Raw genomic sequence first — 21,298 nt, 5'->3', positions numbered from 1 at the left:
GATGCCTGTGCAGGCCAGTGGAGCTGACCATCCAGAGGAGAATGGCAGAACAAAAATAACACCCTGAAAGCCATGTCATAAGAACTGCTGGATGCAATGCAAGAATGATAAGCTGCTAAATTAAAAAAGTCAAACTGCTGGACTGACTGACGGGCGGTTTCCTAATGCCAGTGTAATAGATAAATCTTGTGTTGCACGAACATTTGGTATGTGTGCGTACACTCCCATGACGGGAAAGCTTTGCTAGTTATCTGTTGTCTTTGAGGCATCAGAAGTGAAAGCCTCATTTGTGGCAAAGCGAGTGGTACTATTTATATTCATCCATGTGTTTGTTAAGGTAAATGCACGCAGAATCGTAGCAGACAAAGCAGAAAGACAGCAAGAACCTTTAAGTGGGTTTATTGTGAGCTGAAGAGCTGGGAGTCGGTGAGAAGCGGAACAGCAAGGGAGCACTCAAAGTTGAGTGGCTGACAAGAGGATTGGAGCAGGTGGGCAGGAACTGAGCAAGGCAGAAAGTTGTCTGAGGACACACATTGAAGACTGCAAAGACAAACTAACAATCTGGAGAGAAGCGGGGAGCAGAGCAAAGTATACAGCAGGGGCTTGCTGAGTTATGCATCTCAGGCGTGCAGTTGGAGAAGAGAGCGTCACGCCCTGATGATATACAGGAGAAACACACACACAGATGAAACAGGATGAAACACGAGGGAAGAGAAAACAAGAGTAAACAAGGAAAGACACAACAATGTCAGGTTTTATTAGGGACAGATGAGAGGCAAGATTCAAAGAAATATCTTAATGTCTATATTCAAATACTTTGTGTTTATGTCACTGAACATGAACATGAAAAAAAGGAAAACACTTTGGTTCTTTTGAACTTGAGGCCAAAATGTGCAGAGAAATTCTGCTCAAATGAAATTTTCTTTAGAGAACTGCTTTTATTCATAATGCTCAAAGATTGCAAACCAAAACAAATCCCTTATTCAAGTCATGCAAACAGTGCAAATGCTGTACTGTTCTGACTCCTCAGTTGTCTGTATACGCGAAAGGTTCATTATCTTCGAGCAAATGCGAGGAACTTTTCCGTACGACAATGATTCCAGAAAGTAATAAACACATTCAACAGAAATGGGAAAAATCAGATTTATTTTTAAACTGGAACACATTATCCTTCCACCACATATTTTGGTAGCTTAGATTCTGGGACTCTCCAACAGTTATGGATAGAAACATAAAAATAAACGTCTGTCAACCAAAATGATCATTAAAAATATATGGATAATCTAAATAACAACATGGTATAACAAAAGAGAAAAATGGTACAAAAGAGGTATGAGGTACATTTAAGGGCGTACATTGTTTTTTGTCTCTTCAACAAGAATCAAATTTAGTGCATTGGAAGAAAGAGACTCCCTTTCATGTTTTAATAAGGCATATGTGTGAAGTTTATCACATCTTACTATACGGAGAACAATTTACTTTCTCCTTTGAGGGTTCGACAAAGTAAACATGTAGGTAAATTAGCAAATGTTTCTGTTTCTTTGTATTTTCTTTGCTGCTTTCACGTATAACCCTCCAGTCTCTTTGTTTCAATGAGAAAAATAACATTTACAGTATGAGCACATTCAATTAAGAGATAATGCAAATCAAAAGGCTACCACAGAGCATGTGGTAGCCTTCAAGTGCTTCAGGTGTTGTCTTTCATTCATTATTAATAAAAAGAAATACTGCAACATAGACTGAACTGCCTCTGTTTGGGTCCAGCGGCTGTTCTTTTGTTGTTGTTTTTTTGTTTTTTTTGCCATGCTCCTTTAATGTACAGAGATAACGTCAAATGATTTTTTTGGGGTTTTTTGTGAATGTGTTTCATTTTTACAGATTTCCATCCTCCAGCTTAGCATCTCTTTGGTTTCCTCACATTCTCCATTTTAGTCCCCTTTACTGTATTTGATTGAAAAACTGTTAAGAGTTTTTTTAATTTTTATTCATTCATTTTTTTTTCTTGACAAAGAGGATGTAAGGATTTGGGCATGACAATAAAATGAACAAGTGCTTCAAAAGTTGATAAACCGTCCAGTCTTGGACCTAAACAAGAAACAAAGGTACTGAAAGGATCACTTGCATTTGTCACAAACAGCAGGTTTGGGAGGACGATTTTAACATCTCTGACAATCTCACAGATAATTTTTTTGTTGCATGATTGAAACCAATCAAAGGCAATGGGAGACTAATTCTGGGTTAAGTTGAAGTGAAGAAACTGGGTCTGATCTAGAGAGTTGATGAAGGTGTTGCTGAGACCCGAGTCTTCTCTATGACTAAGATGTTTTCCTCTCCCACCGCCTCGTCTGTCCAGGGTTTAAGTTGCTTGGAGGGGTCGTGGGACGGATTCTAAAGAGTCAGCCCTGACACAGTGGTCGCTACAACATGACTCGTCAAGTCTCTGACTCGTGCCCTGCCAGTGGGACGATAAAGACGGTGATGTCATCGCCAGAGCCCAGTTTATCATTGGGTAGCCGCCAGCCTCGCTCTTTCAGAACACCTCGTGACCTCATCAGCAGGTCCTGCGCTGCCAGAGTGTATCTGTGCAACACACAAGGAGGGAAGAGAGCATAAACAGTTATTACACTACTTAAGTGCACTCTATATTTAAGGACAACCACAAAACCAAAAGACATACTCACATTCTGTAAACATATCTGACAAAAAACTCACATTTAGCTAAAGGTACCAGTAAAACAATCTGAAATCACCCAAACAGTGATCTAAATGTTTGCCATGACATAAGTTTAAAGGGAAATGTTTCATCAGTGGTACTGCTTGCAGATGAAAGGTATCTTAAACAGAAGTCTTCCAAATAAATACAAACGATATTCTTATCTTATGAGGTCAAATATTAATTGGTGTAAAATTCTATCACGGACAAAACAGCTCAATACTCGTGTAAAGTATAACATTTCTCTCTGAAATGGAACTAAGGAGGAGTATAAAGCTCAGACCTGACCATGGAATGTGCCTCAGTAGTACCAGAAATTTGTACTTCAACACATTATCTCAGTAAATGTAGATTCTATCACAGATGATTATGCTGTCCGCCACTTTCTGAATGCAGATTAAACAACACTTTTTAGTCCTTTACTGAGCACTTGTGAGCAGTATAAGCATTTAAAAATATCCTATAATGCATTTTGACAAAAAGTCCTAAAATATTATGTCTTAAAGCTCATATATGTTGATATTTGATTTCAATGCAACGTTACTGATTTATTAAAATTGAATAATACAACTTATTCAAGAGATGATCAAACATATTACATGCAGAGTTTTGCAGCATACCTACTCATCTGTCGCCACCTAGTGGGCAAACCTGATACACCAAACACCACTGAAGTTACCATGGGAAGACTGGCAGAGGAGTCAAAAAATGACCTCCTGTCATATTTTCCTAAACTCTTTTCCTTTACCTCATTGGAAGATATGGGGTTAAGAAAAGTGGGAGAAATGTACAAGTACCCAGGAAAAGGTGATCACGCTGCAATGAGAATCCGACCACACTTACATTAAACTCTGATGTGCTTTAGCTTTCCTGAACATGATCACACATGACAGATGACACACAGACAGCGAAGACCTAACGTATAGGATCATTTAGGACGCCGTGTACCTCATGGGATCAGAGGGGTCACAGCATGATAAGAATGCTGACACAGCATCTGCCACTTCCTTGTCTGTTGTCACGTCCCACAGTCCATCTGTGCCCATGACCAAAACGTCGTCAGGACCATGTTTATGTTCATCCATGTTGTAAACCTTCACCTGTGATGAACAAACATATTAATGTCGTCAGTCAACATTTATTATGCGTTTTGTACCAGAGGATTGTTCAAGATCCGAGAAGAAGTCCTGTTGCCCTTATTCAAGCTCTTACTTTAGTGTCTCAGTGAACAACTTAACATCCGACCCCGCTGGTCTCCTATATGGGTTACCTCAAGGTTCTGTCCTGGGACCAATTCTATTTTTGCTGTACATGCTCCCCTTAGGGAGGATTATACAGAAGTTTGCTGACATCTCTTATCATCTGTTTGCGGATGACATCCAATTATATTGTTCTTTTAAGATATCTGAGGCCCATAAATTGAGCTCCCTGACCAACTGTTTATCACAAATAAAACAGTGGTTGAGTGATAACTGTCTACAGTTAAATTAAAAAAAAACTGAGACCCTCATCATTGCCCCAGATAGTGCTATTCCTGGCATCAAACAGCACTTAGGTAGCCTCAGCCAGACATCCAAAACTAGCCTGAGAAATTTAGGAGTCATTTTTGACGAAGCCATGTCTCTAGAACATCACACAAAACAATTACTAAAGACCTGCCTTTTACAGCTGTGTAACATCTCCAAACTAAGAACTATCATCTCTAAAAATAATCTTGAGATGCTAGAACATGCATTTATTTAATCAAGTCTAGACTACTGTAACAGCCTGTTCACCTGTCTAAGCAAGAAGGATTTGACTCGTTTACAGCTGGTACAAAATTCTACTGCGAGGATCCTGACGCACATTGACAGAAGAGCCTACATTACCCCTGTCTTAAAATGTCTTCACTGGCTCCCTGTATTGTACCGCATAAACTATAAAATTTTGGTTTTGACATTCAGAGCATTGCATGGACAGGCTCCTCCCTACATTTGTGATTTGATCCAGCCTTATACTTCAGCTTGTAGCTTGAGATCCTCTGAGCAATATCTATTGATGGTCCCTCGCACTTGCTTTAGGACCCGAGGAAACAGATCTTTCCAAGCTGTTAGACCAAGAATGTGGAATGAATTACCACTTTACTTGTGATCACTTGACTCTGTCGATGCTTCATTCTTTTTTAAAAAGACATTATTTTTTAAACAAGCATTCTAGCCCAACGGTCCCCGGGCTGCTAAGACTGTATGACTGTAATGTATTTTTAAATGTTCATATTGTACTTACTTCCTGTGAAGGACTTTGTGAAAGTTGCTATATAAATAAATTTTGCTTACTTACTTACGCTTATAAGAGGATTGGTAATTGTAAGCTGGCATGTAAGGAGCATAACATCAATTTGACGGAGAAAAACTACTCGATGTTCGGTCACATTTTTAACACTGAATTGGAGTCGCATCTTTTAACAAACATGATATGATCAGATGAGTTCCAAACAGAAGAAACAGAAACCAGATGGTGATTCTGTGAGGCTGAGCTGAGAGGTGCTCGAACAGTAAGTGAGCAAAAAGCAGAATAAGCTCCATTTAACTCATTAAGTGCTGTAATAAAGCTCAAAATACTGAAAAAAAGCTAACTGGTGTAAAAATGACTGCAAATGTGAATCATTGTGCATATTAATCTGTGTAGATAAAATGTGAATGAACTGAAGATTCAAAATCAAGGATTATTACATGAAGAAATTCTGGCAGCATATAATCTTAACTCTTATCTAAAATAACTCTGTAGGCACATGAATGCTAATTATTCTCATAAGTCTGAGTATATTGGTGTAATATTAAAGGAGTGCGACTCATCTATAATTCTGAGAGTCGTGATGAGGATAGGAGGGATACAGCTACAGGATAGGAGTGATACAGCTAAACTATTCATTTTGTGTCTTTTTTTAAAAATGTCATGCATTGTACTTTCTTATAAAAACATGGCACAGACAATACACTCCACAACAGAGAGCTTATTTTCTGTGCGGTTAGCCGGTTGCAGCCTAAAGCTGCAGGTCTCACGTTGAAATGAGGTAGTGGCTGCAGAGGTTAGCTTGTTTCCTTCCAGCTCCACACTGTTTTGACTGATTTTAATCGCATCTCTATTTATGGATTTCTCCTTTAAAGTTCCTTTTAAATCAGAGTCATGTTTAAATGTTTGTTTGTATCAGATATTGAATCATCTATACACCAGTATTTGGCTCAACAATGACACGAAAGTAGTCTGTAGAAATGAAGTAGAAAAATGGCACACATTTTAATTTCAGCAGAGCTGATGAAGAATAGTGGGGGATGTTTACCCAGGTCATTGGAACTGACCAATCAGAACAGACTGGCTTAGTGGTAGAAGACTGACCTCCCTCCCTCTTTTTCCATTTCCCCAATTGCACAGGCTCAATTCCTCCTATTGACTCTTCACCTCATGTCTTAGTTCCTCCCACCAGAGTTGCGAAGGGAGGAGTCGGGGACAGACAGGAGAGGGGGGACAAGGTGACAGGTTTTTAATAAAAGGAGCTGTCATTGCTTCAGGGTATCATTTTAAAGCAATGCCAACTAAATATGTGACACAACTGCATCATCAAACCACAATTTTGTTGTCGCCTTTGATTTATCTGTTTGTCCGATGAGCATTTACTCTTAATTTAAGAGGAATTAATCTGAAACTTCCACAGAGGACACACTGGAGTATCATCACTTATGTATCCACTGGCAAGGTCTTAGGACGTCCTTCAGAATATTTGGCTGTGAACAATTTCTGTGTCACAGGCGAGAGGGCGAAGGCAAGAAGAGACGAGGAGGCTGAAATAAGACAGTGAGATGAGCCCTCCTTTCTTCTGGTTTTACAGGAAGCATGTAAATAGGTGTAAGTGTACAGTACTCACTCTTACTTGCTGTTATAACAGACAATTTCACTGAAATTTGCTGATAAAAGTTTTCTTTGCCCAAATCCAGCACAAAACTGGAGCGCAACAAAAGCAGTATGTGCATATGATGGACAAACTGTCATTTTCCATAAACATTAATGAAATGAAATGGTTTTCCAGAAAGTGAAAGAAATGGAGCATAAAAATCTGTAAAGTAACAACTTTACACTTATCAGGCCAAACATTAAAAGCACTGTCAGGTAAAAATAAAACATTTCTGATCTTATTGTTATGAAGCACTGTTGGAAAATGTTGGGTTCCGGCATCCATGTGGATGTTACTTTGACATTTGCCACCCACCTAAACATCATTGGAGGTTGAATATATAACATATGGAACATTTCTTCAGCGAGACACGACTAGCAGAGAAAGAAGTCACTATCCTTTTGTGTGTTTTTACTCTGAGCCTCTTTGTTGTGAAAACCAGGCGAGCCATGTCTGCTGGTCCATTCCAACCAGCTAAAAAAAAAAAGGAAATTCCAGATATCTCTCCACCAAAAAACTACTTTCTTTGTCTAATAAGATTCCATGTACCTATGTATAAGTTCTAATAAGTTGAAAAAGGAGGGATAAGACTAGATTCAAAAGCCAAAGCTGGTGAAGGGCTCTGAGTTGGGCTCCAGGTGTGGTTTTGTTTAACTCTACTGCTGCTCTCTAATGTGAAATTTAGTGGCCTCTTAAGGCTTATATTGCACCTTTAAAAGAGAAGATGTCCCGTCACGAACATTTTCTTTTTATGATTGCCGGACAGTAATTTGAATTTTCCCTAAATGCTCTAAAGCTGCAAAGCTGAGGCGACTCTACTTTGAGGCAACACCAACACTGCCTCTGACTCCTCACGCTCACCTCAGGGACACATGAGAGGAAGGGCTTGATGTAGATGTTGGAGTTATAAACCTTCAGGTCATGATCTCCCAAACCACGGGTCACTCCGATTGTTGCCATGACACGAGCCTATACACACCGACACACCCATAGTTAGAGCAAACACATACAAGCAAGATAATGTAATTCAGATTCCAGGATATGATTCAACTCTTAGAAAATCCACTCATGAGGGATTATCAAGTGAAGGCCGTGTTCTTTAAGAGAATAATGAAAAAACTGAGGTCTCATTTCTGGTCTGACAAAAAAACAAAAAACAAACCTGAAGATATGAGAACTCTTTAGAAATTAAAATGAGATTATCAAGATAATCTTCTTACACAGACTGAAACAAAGCATCACACTTCTGCAAGCAGATACGCAATTATATTATCATTATATCAATCTTGTCTAGCCTCTTAGGAAAATAAGCTGTAATACAATAAAATGTATTGACTTTTTTTCTCTGTTTCTTACCTTTTTCCCCTCTCCATATATTAGGGGGAATTTCAGATCATCTTCTACGATTGTCTTATAAGCCCTGCAGCAATAAAACAGGTTTCAAATTCATTTGTAAATCAACACAATGCAAAAAGGATTTGTATCATAATGTGTCAATTGTATATCATTGTAACAGGATTCCTTTAGATTTGAATCGTCAAAGCAAGTAACTTACTTCCGTAAGTTTGACTTCTGAGATTTTGATTGATTTTCTTTATTTAGTTAGTTATTGTCATTATAATAATGATAGCTTACCACTGCTCTAGTTTAAATCCTCCAGAGTCAAACTCGTCTGAACACATGCGAGATACCCTAATCCAAAAATAAAGTGTTGGAAATGTGATTAACGAGGTTTACCATCCAGTCATGGTGTGGTCTCTGTAGAGCATCTTTTTTCCCAGCTCGCTGTGCTGGATCCTGCGAGGGAACTCAATGTGAGTGAACTCATTACCCAAGAGTTCTGGCCTCAGGAAGCCCTGGAGTGTCACACAAAATTGGATAGGTTACATCAAACCGGAGAAAGAAAAGATTTGCTGGTCACGACTCAGTGTTTTTTCTAAAAGAAGCGATAGGATTTCATGTGTGACAGCAGGCCTTTAGTGCAAATAACAGCTCCTGTTTTTAGCAGCAAACCCCACCCACACACGCTATGACTCAGAACTACACACAGCTGCTAAAACAGGCGACAGTGAACATCAATTTATTTCAGTCTGAAACACGACTTACTGTGTAACTGCTCATGTTTATTCTCTTCATTTTACAGACAGCTGTTAGCTCACAATAAAGTATTCAGTAAGTTTGGTCAAACTAAAATGTATATGACATGTGTAACAGCAGAGAGAAAGTGTACCAGATACTGTAACCGCTGTCGCTCAGACTCAGGTGTGAATTCATTAGTCATGGGAATGACTTCATTATTTCGTATGATTATGGCCCTGCGGGGAGAAACAAGAGGGAGAAATAGGAGTGGGAGGACACAACATTGGGCTGGTTAGCAAGAGAGTTGTAAGAAAAAAAAAAGGTTTAATATATATTGAAGCCTTAGCGGAACAAGTTATTGCAGTAGATAACATTCTTCTCACCTGCTATCTCCAGAATTGGCTACATAGAGCTTCCCCATTAAATTGATGGCAGCTAAGGCACAACAGCCACCAGAAATGGCATATGAAGCTTTCTCCTTTTCAATAAGATCATCCTGAAATGAGAGTAATAAATCAAAGTAGCATTAAAAAGCTGCAAAATCTTAAATTTTTCATATCTACTCCTCATCAGAACTAATAGCACGTTATTTTCTTCCCACATATTCATTATCAACGCAATGCCAATGAGCATAATGATGGAATGATTTAAAGCTAAACAGGGGATGCTTGTTGGCAGTATCATATATAGCAGATGGTGAAATTGCATCAGGGAAACGTAATATCAAACTAATAATGTCAGGTTATTTGTCAGGAAGAAAATTAGACTGAAAACATAACAGTGGACAGCTATGCTTGCAGCTCTGCGGGGTTGCACAGCAGCAGATTCAGACATGCCAAATGCTAACCACAGCATGCACAATAATGTTTAGCAGGTATCAAACATCTTAGTTAACTGTGGCTTTTGTTCCTTTATAAGTACACCTGAGGCCGAAGGAAATATTTTTCCAGTTATTTGGTCTAAAAAAAATTTAAAAAGTACCTTGATCTAATAACCACATTAAAGTGAAAGCAAGTAAGAGTTAGGAGATAACCAAAGATATCAAAATTAAAAATCTGTGGGGAACATTATCTGTACCTTTTTCAGTGGTTGTTAATACCATTTACGCATAACCGTGAATGTGAAACATATGGTGAAGCTACAGAAACAAAGTGGATCACCATCTTTATTAGGATTCTGAGAGTGATGAGCACAATGTTTCATGGCAATTCATCCCAAATTTGTAAGGACAGTACTATAAGTCAGATTTGTCAACCCTGTAGTCAATACAAATAAGTCACAAAAGAGCCTGGCTTCATCCTCAAGCCTCCACAAACATCTCTTTTAAATTTTCATATTGACTGAGTGGCGAGTGATCAGCCAAGATACTTGCATAAAGCAATATGGCCAAAAAAGTATTGAGAGAAGGTGCTGTCTCCTTTCTGTGTAGAACAGCCGTGTTACTGTCCCAAGTAATTTCAGTTTAAATCTTTCTAAAGATACAAAACACCCAGTGCAGGTTGAAAAATTCCGATTGCTGTTTTATTTGTTTTTCCACATGCATCGTTTGTTATCATCTGCTCACCATCTGTTTGAAGGCGGTCTCTATGACTCCCATTACCAGGCTCTCCAAGCTAACAACCTTCTCCATGTGAAAGCGCACTGAGGAGTCGCAGACAGCGTCGGGGTCTTCTGTTTCCTGTTGTGCCCCTTTCTTCGCCTCTGCCTGGTATGGGCTGCCGTTCTTGGCCAAGCAGATAGGAGGTGTGCTGCTGGGGTTCTCTAGGAGGTGGCAGATTTCCCCAAGTCGGTCTCTGATGACGCGGTGCAGAAGCTTGGAGGCCATGATGGCAGCACCAGAACCTGCATGTCCATCAAACACCCCCCAGAATTGGAGGGGGATTCCTGTGCAATCCTAAGATGGAAACAGAGATATATAAAATGTAAAGGATACATCTGGTCAATGAAAAAGTTGAGATAATCAACATCCACAGTCTATGTTGATTATAATTTCAAGGAAATTTAAGCTTAAAAGCTTAACTTTCTATGTATTAGTCCCTTATTTGGAATCCTATAAGTCAAATATAATGTCATACAGCAGCTTTCAAATGCTACAATAGTGCACAAAACATAGAACTGATATAATACTAAAAAGCAAGTGCTCTGCAATATCTAAATTCGCTCTACTTGAGTCATGAAGAGGGAAAGAAAAAGCTCCTTTTTACTGCTTTCATATGAGCGATGGGAAGGCGTTGCCACCTTTGTCTAGTTAGCCTGGCTCACTAATAAATTACCAGGCCCGAGACATCTGGTTACCCCACAGACACTACACTCGAGTGGGGGAAGGGCACGGCGAGGGATGATGTAATTTATTTACAATAAATGGAGGATGCGAATGTGTGTGTCTGTGTGTGTGCGTATGCAGGCCCATCAGGAGGTGTGGAACCCAAACAGATATGGAGGCTGGGAAACAGCCCTACTGTCACTAAGATGAATAAATCTGTGGTATAAATCTATATTTTCTTACTAAACCCTCAAATATTTGCTTTTTGATGGAGGTTCCCTGTCCTGATGAATTAATTTGCCTTTTTTCTTAAAAGGAAGACCTAAAAGTTTAGGGTTTAGTACAATGTTATTGCAGAACGAAAAAAACAGATTAACCAAAAATATGCACCCCCATGAGTAAAAATATACTGTATGCTCACCAGAACTCACAGACTGTATCTGTCTGCAAAAAAAAAAAATCAAGCTAATGAGAGCACTGACGGTGAACAAAAATACTTCAGTTTTGCATCAAGACTCTAAAACAATGATCTCAAAGATTTTAAATGGTGCTTAGAGACAATAGAAAGTAATGTAGTCCTTAGTTTAAGGTATATTGAGCAACTATAGATGAAAAATTAAAAAGGGCAACGTGGACTTGGGAGTCTACCAATACCACACAAGAAAACTCCTCTGATGGAAATCAGAAATGGTAGTTGTGAGTGAAAAACAGTCACATTAGGATCATAACGCTTACTTTTTGATTTGCGACTCTGAAAAATCGAGTTTTGTCTGTCTGATGAAGCTAACTCTGCATGTGCCATGTTACTAGATAATGTATGGCATCTGGGGAGCAGCATGTAAATCAGTCGGTTGTAAAGTTAGCTTTCGGAGTAGTTAGTTAAGTCAATATAGAGCAGGAATGATGTAACAGGAAAACGCAGCTACTTCCGTCTTCAGTGAAGACAAGCGTGTGGGGGTACTTTAAGTTCGACAAAGTTCCAGGCAAGAAAAAGCTGAACTTGTTGAATATGCAAGGTTTGGAAAATGAAAGTCAAGTAGAATGGTAACACCACAAATGGCTGGTTTCACATTATCTGCCCCCAGAGCTGAAAAAAACTGAGAGAACACGTTAAAAGTCCACATTGCACCACCTTACCCAGCATGGTTAACAACGAAGATTAAGCGCAGTAAGTGCAGTACCCAAAACCATTTAGTCTTATCTGTGAAGTTTCACAGAGACACAAAGGTAAAAGCCAACTGGTTTGATTTGTTTATTTTATTTATTAATACAGTATTTAATCACATGATATGACCTTTTCCAATTCAAAAACTTCCTAAAATCATATATTTTACATTCACTGAAGCTTAGTTCTGCTTTCTCTGCACACGGGGACTTGAATAGCTTCTGAAATTATTACTATTTTGTACTTAACATAAACAGAATACATTTTGAATCCAACCGAACTCTTACCTGAAGAACTGGAGTAGAATCATGTGATAGCTAGATATTCACATCCAAAGTGTCAGCTACCCAACTATGCACAGATAAGCATGAACAGTTCAAATACAGCGAGGCTGTTTTATAACAAGGATTCTTAATACCCCTCAGTGATATTCCCCTTAAAAATATTTGGAGCTCTGAGAGTCATGATGTCAGACTCAAAAACTTTATCAGTGATCATTTACTGACAGCCTTTCACCAGACATTTCATCCCACATTCCCTTGTTTTGATAATATGAAATTTGCTCTTGGCTCACCCCGTTGTCCTCCAGTAGAGTGGAGTTCCTGTGTTTGCCAGTTGGCCTCCTCACAAACAGTTTCTCACAAGAGGCCTGGTCCTCGTTCAGCATGCTCTTCCCTGCATTGATCACCCTGATGGAGACAGACACAAGGAGGGAAAGGTGAGCCTCGAGTCTGATGACTAATAATGTTTGCTCTGGGTCCTCTAACCACATGAAAACACAACAGCAACCAGAAAAATGGAGTGCGTTACAAACTGTGAGGTAAAAAAAAGTAGGGCAGGATGCAGTCATGTCCCAGAGGGAAGTTGCAGAAGGGATTAAGTGTTTTTATTATGACTGTGGAGGATAATAGCTTTGGAGTAATGCACCAAGCAGCATACTCAAGCAGCATCATCTGTCCTAGCGTGTGTTGCTACAACATTTATTGAAACGACCAGTGCAGAGCATCAGCTTTCATTTTGCCAAGGCTGCAGGAAAGTGTTTATTAAAATGGTAATCAGTTCTAATAACATTCAGTTGCATGCTCAATTCTGCGAGTATGTTTGAAATGTTCATGCTCAAATAATTACATCATACATTCAGTTTGGTAAAGCAAGAATTTCTGTAATCGCAAGCTCTATACATCAGATTAAACATTTTGAGTGCATTTTTCAGGAAGTTGCTGCTTTCAGCTTCCATCCTCACTCTGAGAATTAGTAAGCACAGTCATCATTTGAGTTCCAATCCGTCACTAGCTAAGCTGATGGCTTATATCACTGCACAGCTATACAGAGCAGTCATTTTAGAGCAGTCATAAACTCCAGTTATTGATTTTTTTTGGCCACTCGTGGGCTATACTGATATGGGATCACTGTGTCATACAAACCCATTAACAAACAGTTCCCTAATTACAGAGCCAGCAAATACAAAGCAAGTGTCTGTTCATGTCGAGTCCTGTTTCTGGCCTCTTGACAAATCTAAGTCCAATATTCAATCTTCCAGCGTATCCTGGGGGAAATACTTGACTCTTTAGCTGAGATGATTTGAAAGTTATTACACTTGAACATGGCATCATTACACACTGCACTTTACTTTATTGCTAATATAAAAACATTGATAACAGCTCCTTTAACTTCAGCTTCAGCAAAGTTTAAAGAAACTCCTCATTGGGTTTTTAATACTATGGAGATGAGAAAGCTGTCTGGGAGAGACCATAAATTACATCCAAAACATATATGCGTAACCCCTAAAAGTCTTTGTTTCGTGGTGACTCATCAGTAATAAGAGAAAAAAGGAAATGGCATGGTCAAGCTGCCACAGAAGTCTGACTTGTAAAGGCTGCTGTCTGGAGCTCACGCTAGTATAATATGTAACATTTTCAGTTTAAATCATAGATAAATCCCACATTAGCTGGATAATACAGCAAAATGCCTATTAAGCAATACCGATAATCTAAGTATTGTCTTTAAGGTGGCTGCCAAAATTTCTACGGAGCAGGTTTTGGAAATGTGTCAACTACTGCTGGGGTCACCGTAGGAAAAAGTAAAAGAAGTAGATTCAGAGATTAAAGTGAAAACTAAAACAATAGTGAAAATAAAAGAAGACAAACTCAATAGTCAACAGAGATGTGAAAAAATCTGAACTAAAACAAGCATAATTCAGCTGAATATGGTCATTCTAGAAAATGGATGCTAGCTGGTCAGAGGCCTTGATGCCAGTTATAAATACTTCACGAGGTTCAAAATGCAACGGCTGCCCAAATCTGGATTATAAAAAGCCCTTTCACTTTCCATCCAGCTGAGAGCAGTGGACAGGCACCGCAGTGTCCTGCACTGTGCTGAGTGCATTAGGAGTAATGGCAGAGAAGAATTTCAAATCACCTGATTGTCATCTACACTTTCTGCTGAGCTGAGGACATTTTCAGGTATTTGGATGCAAGACTGGAATGTGATCACAGCAAATCCAGAAGAGCTCCTTTTTTTGACTAAGCCCTACATATTGCTTGCTTTTCTTTAACTTTAGTCTATCTTAGTCGACAGCTTGGTCACTTTTTTTCCTTCTTTTCTTTTTGACAAGGTCATGTGCTATATGGAATGACTGGATACAGTCAGGCAGAACATTGTCCTGATGCTCTTAGGTTAGAAGAAAAGTTTGACCAAATACAGACAACATGCTTTTTATGTGCTGTTATCACATAGAACTGTTGATCAAAATGACTTCAGCAGAGACTGTGATGTGAGCTACCAGGCTTACAGTAAAAAGAATCAGCGGTTATCTTGTTTTGAAAGCAGTCACATGAGTCCAGTGAGCTATTTTGTACATTACTGTTTGCCACGTGGGAGGATTTCATACTTAGAGGGGAGCTCAAGCTCTCTTATAATGTGACTTAACTCTTTGACATAGCTATCTTTCAGTCATATGTTTTTACAGCCTGTGGCTGGAAACCAAACTGGTCATGTTTGGTGAAGCAGTCTTTCTCTGTTTAAACTGTCCTGCTGTATATTATGCAAGGAAAGTTCAAAAGAGGAAGTCGAAAGTTCCAGTGAATTCTCTTGTTGCGGCTGCTGGGCATTTTAACATCACGCATCTTATGAAATTGGATCTCTGCAAACTAAATACCTCAGACTTAAGACAAGTTTGCAGAGTCTATCATAACCTCCCATTTAATGAAAGCTGTTTTAATGATGCAGAAACTGTTTCTGTGGTTTAGTCGGAGGCAGATCAGCAGAGCATGTAATCCAGTGAGTGGAAACACCTCTGTGATAATCCTCTCAAAGTTGTTGTCAATCTGAGATGTGGATGTAACCCCCGTAACAGGCCCCATAACAGGCTTGTTTTGTATTTTCCTCCTTGGTTGAAACCATTTAACTGTGTTAAAAACTGCGTTAAAACTGTATCCCTGTTTCAACAGTTTGTCTTGTTCTCAGCTACGTCTATATGTGACAAAACCTTCTCAGCTCCCTGCTGAATGAGGCTACTTCAGGTGGAAGTTGGCAGATTGACAAACACTGCAGGCCCAGTTACATAAACTCTTCTGCAGTCTCACAGTAATGTCTTCATGAGGAACATTGAAGAATTAGACTCGTCATCGTCTGAATTCCTTTCCAGGGAGAGGAAGCTGTTCGGCACATGAAGAAACAATGCTGACAGACAAGACATGACAAAAACTAACATCTCAAGAGTCAAAACAGGCACTGAAGTAACTTGGGTATTGTTTAGAAAATAATACTGTTATTAGAATTAGAGCATGTTGCAACCTGTATAATCTCTGCAATCAGGACACAAAACAAAGGGTATTCAAAGAACAATCAGAATACGGAAAGGCTTGGCATATGAGCAACAGGTGAATAAGAACATAAGTAATACAGCTCACACTGTTTTCATCTCATCTGGGGGTCAGTTTCTTTAAAAATATTCTGAAATAGTTTCTTTTTTCTCAATTAGTAGTTAAACTAACTGGACATCAGCATTTTCAGCATTTCAGCTTGAAAAATTAATCAAACGTTGCCAATTCTGTCCAGTTGCTTATTTATTCAGATTACAGGAGTCCTCCCCGATTAACTTATGATGTCTTTCTTGCTGAGAAAAAAAAAAAAGAAAAAAAAAAAGAAAAAATTATGAACACTCTTCCGTCAAGTGTTAATCAAATATCAAAGTACATAAACTGTTCCAAAGTTATTGGGTGGCCCATTTTAATCACATCACATAAACAATTATCTATATATATATCTACTATCTGTAAAAGTCTGGACTCTTACACAAAGTTTTTTGCACAAAACCAAAGGTTTTTTTCAAAATCCAAAAATAATACTGAGAGCATTTCCTTTTATGCTTCAGAGCCTTTGCTACCTTTCTGTCATGATCCCATTGCATGATCCCGTTCTGGAGGAGCCCATCCATAGCAAATAGCATTTAACAGGCTTTTGACAAAAGCACTTTGAGCTAAGATTGATGTGCATCTCATTTCTGAGAAAGCAATCATGTGCATCTTTGGGTTGCAACACTGTGATAAGAATGGTCCACGTGAGGTACAAATTGTCAGCTTAATCATTGTGATTCCAGGAATAGAAAACACACCATTAAATCCTCATTACCTCCAGAACGACGGAAAGACGTTAATTAAGTGCTATCAAAGAGGAGAAGTTGCACAAAGTTTGAATGTAGGCCAGCAGGGTAGCTTCCAACTGGACAGCCTCCATCTACTGTCTAAACATAATTGTTCCTACTCATTGACACAGAAGGGGAGCAAACAGCACCAAACAGAAAAGAAACAATGCAAGAAGATGGTCCAATGCATAAATCTCTGTGAAGGTTCAAATTTCAGCCAAATGGACCTGGAATGAACCTTAACGGCTAAATTCTTCTAGTTTGCCCCCATCAAGAAACACAATTAAATTAACACTGGAGAAAAAAACCCATTTCAAATGAGAATTTGCATACACTTTGCATCAGTGCAGTGTTTTACTTGAGGAGTCATTTGCTGACTTTTCAGTGCCATTCATTTCTAACTGCAACTGAGTTGTGTTTGCTCCCTCTGTAACAATCTAACACTAATGGCTTCAGCTTTTGGGGGATTTTTACACTCTGGAGTGTAAAGAGTGTAAACTCTATAAGAACACTAACAGTTGCTGTGTGAGAGGCTCACTTTATTATGCTGCGATACGTGCAGCACTCCTAATGCTGCGCTTACAGTCTCAGAGACTTGGATCACGCAAACTTGCTGCAGAGTGCAGATTAATTTCATTGACGATGGTGCAAATTCCCATCTCACTTTTTGCACTACGCCATCATCAGCTGGGACTTGACTCTTTTACTCCTCTGAATCACTCAACTCACCCCTGTCCCCTGCAGACTTTCTGCATGAGTCAGACCTTTTTTTTTTTCTTTTTTTTCTTATTCCATCATGGATCAGGAAGGGGTGGTATGGGCCCCATGTTGGTGGACTGAAGCTTTAAATCCATTAGAACCCCCTGCCCTTCTGGGAAAGTGGAATGTCTGAAAGTGCTTTTATTCGGCTTGAATCCCCCAAACAGCACATTCTGCCCAGCAGAGTGAACGAAATGCACAAACAGCCGCACTGTTTCTACCTGTCAAAGTGTTGCTGGTGCAAATAAAATCACCAGCAGTTATAAGGATAAAATAAAAGTTTTGCTTTGTATCTCACCTGAGTGGATGGCCACTAAACCTTTCTGAGTTCGTGAAAAAGACACATGTATCTTTAGCAAACATAATAAAAAAACTAAAAACCACAACCCACAGACATGTTTATATGGGTGAGCTCACATTTCCTGCTTTCACTTTTGAACGGCTTTGGATGTGCATTTAAAGTGATCTGAGGTGGAGCTTACGTATTCAAGTATTTTGAATGTCACATTTCAGAAACTGCGTTGTCTAACTACAGCACAGACGCGCTGCTCCAAGCGAACACAGCAGCTCAGGGGTGTGAACTGAGGTAAAACTGTGAAACAGCAAAAGGCCATAACTGGCCATCATCTGGCTGCTGCAGTGGATCGGAGCTGCGGCAGCAACAGAAACACTTCACGCACCTCACACTCACGAGGCCTTTGCGTACGTGATCGCGTCGCTATCGTTTATTGATTTTAAAACATAATCAATAATATGTCAATGAATGCCTTGACCCACTCACTCTGCGTATCCCGTCCCCCAGGGAAGCCTGGTGCCTCTCTTTAACGTGAGCACCGGCCGTGATGCGTGCTCGGTGGAGTACTGCAGGAGCTCCGGGGTAAGGTCCAAGAAATCCGGCCGGCCGTAAGGGAAGCGCGGCGGCAAGCTGTCCGGTCCGCAGTTCTGGCCGCCACCTGCGTGATGGTTGTGGTGGTGATGGTGTCCGTGCGGCATCATCCCTCCTACCAGGTTGGACATCGCGTTTTTAACTTTGCTAATCATCATCGGTACCGACACTGGGCCAAAAGATCCGGGCGGAAAAAAATAAACTGGATGCGATTTTACGGTAGAAAGGGAAGGGGGATCCAACAATTCATACAGCCAAAGGCGAGGATCATTTCAGGAAGCGATTGTTTTCCTCCTTGACCCCATGTGACAAGCCTTCAGAAAAGCAGACGCGATGTTTTCCTCATTCAAACAGAATAAAGCCGTGAGTGACGCTGCGCATAGGCTGTAATCAGAGGCGGCTATATCTCATCTCAGGAGGCAGGGCTTCACAGGGGTGTGCAGCCAGCCGCGAAGATCTCACACACATCCCAAAACCTCTTTAAAAAAATGGCAAACTCCACAACAAATATGCGCATTTACTCACAGATAAAGCCAAGGCCAATCACAAAGAATATGATAGTTTTAGGCTATGTCTCAAACACATTTTATGAATGCATTTAGCTCTATTATTCCCTTCAGTTCACACAGAATGCATTTCCCCCCTTTTTAATTTATATATATATATATTTTTGGCCAGATTTATTACAGATGGAAGAATGAAACCTCATACTTCTGCCAATAGTTCTTGGGGTTCTTCTTCATCTGAACCTAAATTAATTTATTGTACTTTGAAATGAAATGGGGACGTTTGTCTGTGACAGGGGCAGATAAACTTGTCATGATAGAGGAGAAGATGGATGTAGAATAAGTGTAAACCTTTACCAGAGTGTTGAGGATCAAAGACTTAGCTTGAAAGCTGTGTAAACTTCCAGAGGAATACTGAACCCAGTGGAGAATCTTTGAGGAGACCAGAAAATGGCTGTGCACTGATTCTCCCCATCCACCCACGCTCTGCCAATAAAAATAGGATAAACTTCCATGGGAAAGGTGTCCCAGGCTTGTAAGATCATTATCACGATGACCTTTTCTTATTGCCAGTTTGGAGATTTCTGCGGATATTGTTCCTCAACTTTCAGTGATGTAAATATAAATGTACACTTTGCTACCATCTCACCAGCAGGAGAACATCACCAGAACACCAGTTACAGAGAGATTTACATTCCCTCGACAGACATGATCAGCAATGAGTAAACTCATTTGACAACAGTTTGAATGTTACAGACTTTCATTTACATATAAAACTCCTCTCCACCTTAAATGATGAGGGCAGTGTCTTACTGTCTGACAAATCATCTACTCTTTAATTGTAAATGATGACACATACATTTACTCAGACACATTTGCATTTAAAATGCAGTTATAGTTCACTTACATTCACTGCTTTGGGAAAATGTGAAGCCAAGGACTCGAGGAAACAATTTCATTTTCAAATGAAGATATGTCAATGAAATTTTAGTCACACTAAGAAAAGTCAAATATGCTTGGAAAGAATTAGATACCAGCCGTATTCTTGAAAAAAAAGTTTAGGGAATCCCTCAGTAGTCCTAATGAAAACTGAAACAAGCTGTATCAATGTCCACTCCACAAACCTCACATGAAAAAATAAATAATTACATTTCCATCATAACGTATGGTTTTAAACCCTCTTTCAATACTAAATACACTCCAAAATGCTTTTATTCACCAATACTTTATGAGGAAATAGCAGTTAAACAGGTACTGTAAATAACAACAAAGAGGAATATCTGAGGGCTTTTAACTCTAAAACAATACTGTACATCCTGGGAGTCTGAGAATATTTCCACCTCTTTGAAAACCTGATTTAACAATTTAACTGTCTGCCGAAGATTAATATTTAAACTCGGAACAACTGATTCAGAGTTTATTGTTTCTCACAGTCATTGTTAAAGTCAATATTAAAGTTGTGGCTCTGTCTCTCCCTCCATTAGGACCGTGTCTGGCAGAGATCGCTATTTTTATGTTGCCCTTGATACTATACAACCAGCATGCACCATGTTTTACTGAAGGTGTTGCAGTTTTCCCTGCCACCATGATTTTATCTGTGTCAACATGTCTTTAAGTTAATCTCCAACAGTCATTACAAACCAAACATGTCATCTTTACTCCTAAAATTTAATATTTAGCGTTTTTCTGTGAAAAAGACACTTAACATAATAGAAAAATTCCTCACCTTTTTCCTCATTCAGTGTTCTATAAGTATACTAAATTGACCCTGCCCATACGCCACCCATCAGCATTGTGACTGCTCTTACTCTATGCTCTGTTTAACTAATTGGAAGAATTCATCTGTAAATATTCAAACCTCAAGAGAAAGCTAAACAAGATCATAAGAGGCAAATGGTAAATGGACTGTGCTAATATACTGTTCTGGTTTTGTTGACTACTCAAAGCACTTAGTAGTATCTAATGGCGATGTATTTACTCTTTATTGCGTTCCACATTATGATAAATTCACTGCCCCACTGATTGGCCGTCTCCCGGCTCATTGGTTCACTCAGTAATGGCCCTTGAGTCATGACCCCTTACTTTTACCATTTTCTCCTCCTACTGTAGTGTGTGCCATCTTCACATCTAGCCTGCTCTAGCTTCTTATTTATCTAGTTCTTCACAGTGCATGCAAAAAGCCTTTCATTTTTTTAGAATTATTTTTTTTCCTCGACTTTACCTAGAAGTGCTTGTCTGTCTTTGCCTTTCTAAGACTATTGGCTGTGTCCTGTTGAGTCAAATCCTGGGCCACAGCGTTGATGGCTGCTTTTGCTTACAAGATGTATTATAGCAACTTGACTTTTAGCAGAGGG

At 39.4% G+C, this 21,298-nt stretch overlaps 1 protein-coding gene across 1 annotated transcript; it reads right to left on the bottom strand.

Annotated features, from left to right (window-relative positions):
- Positions 1 to 1,129: 1,129 nt before the first annotated feature.
- On the bottom strand, positions 1,130 to 18,827 carry ppm1j (protein phosphatase, Mg2+/Mn2+ dependent, 1J). The gene is made up of 10 exons (XM_072381719.1): positions 18,334 to 18,827; positions 12,723 to 12,837; positions 10,285 to 10,614; positions 9,104 to 9,216; positions 8,872 to 8,956; positions 8,379 to 8,497; positions 7,998 to 8,061; positions 7,503 to 7,610; positions 3,662 to 3,813; positions 1,130 to 2,580 (listed from the first exon to the last, which is right to left on the bottom strand). Exons 1-10 carry the CDS (start codon positions 18,594 to 18,596, stop codon positions 2,433 to 2,435), a joined length of 1,497 nt encoding a protein of 498 aa, XP_072237820.1. The 5' UTR covers positions 18,597 to 18,827; the 3' UTR covers positions 1,130 to 2,432.
- Between the last annotated feature and the right edge of the window lie 2,471 nt (positions 18,828 to 21,298).

This window comes from Leuresthes tenuis, unplaced genomic scaffold (assembly GCF_036924035.1).
Source record: "Leuresthes tenuis unplaced genomic scaffold, fLeuTen1.0.hap1 SCAF_3, whole genome shotgun sequence".
Taxonomy (NCBI): domain Eukaryota; kingdom Metazoa; phylum Chordata; class Actinopteri; order Atheriniformes; family Atherinopsidae; genus Leuresthes; species Leuresthes tenuis.
Note: the sequence above shows the minus strand (reverse complement) of the source record. Positions and strands in the feature narration are given on the sequence as shown.

What these genes read in the sequence shown, in the direction of transcription:
- ppm1j (XM_072381719.1), bottom strand. Translation starts at nt 18,596, where the DNA reads ATGATGATTAGCAAAGTTAAAAACGCGATGTCCAACCTGGTAGGAGGG. An exon ending in CTCTACTGGAGGACAACGGG is followed by an intron (nt 10,615 to 12,722) that starts GTGAGCCAAGAG and finishes TTTCCATCTTAG; the next exon opens with GATTGCACAGGAATCCCCCT. An exon ending in TATATGGAGAGGGGAAAAAG is followed by an intron (nt 7,611 to 7,997) that starts GTAAGAAACAGA and finishes CGGTGTGTATAG; the next exon opens with GCTCGTGTCATGGCAACAAT.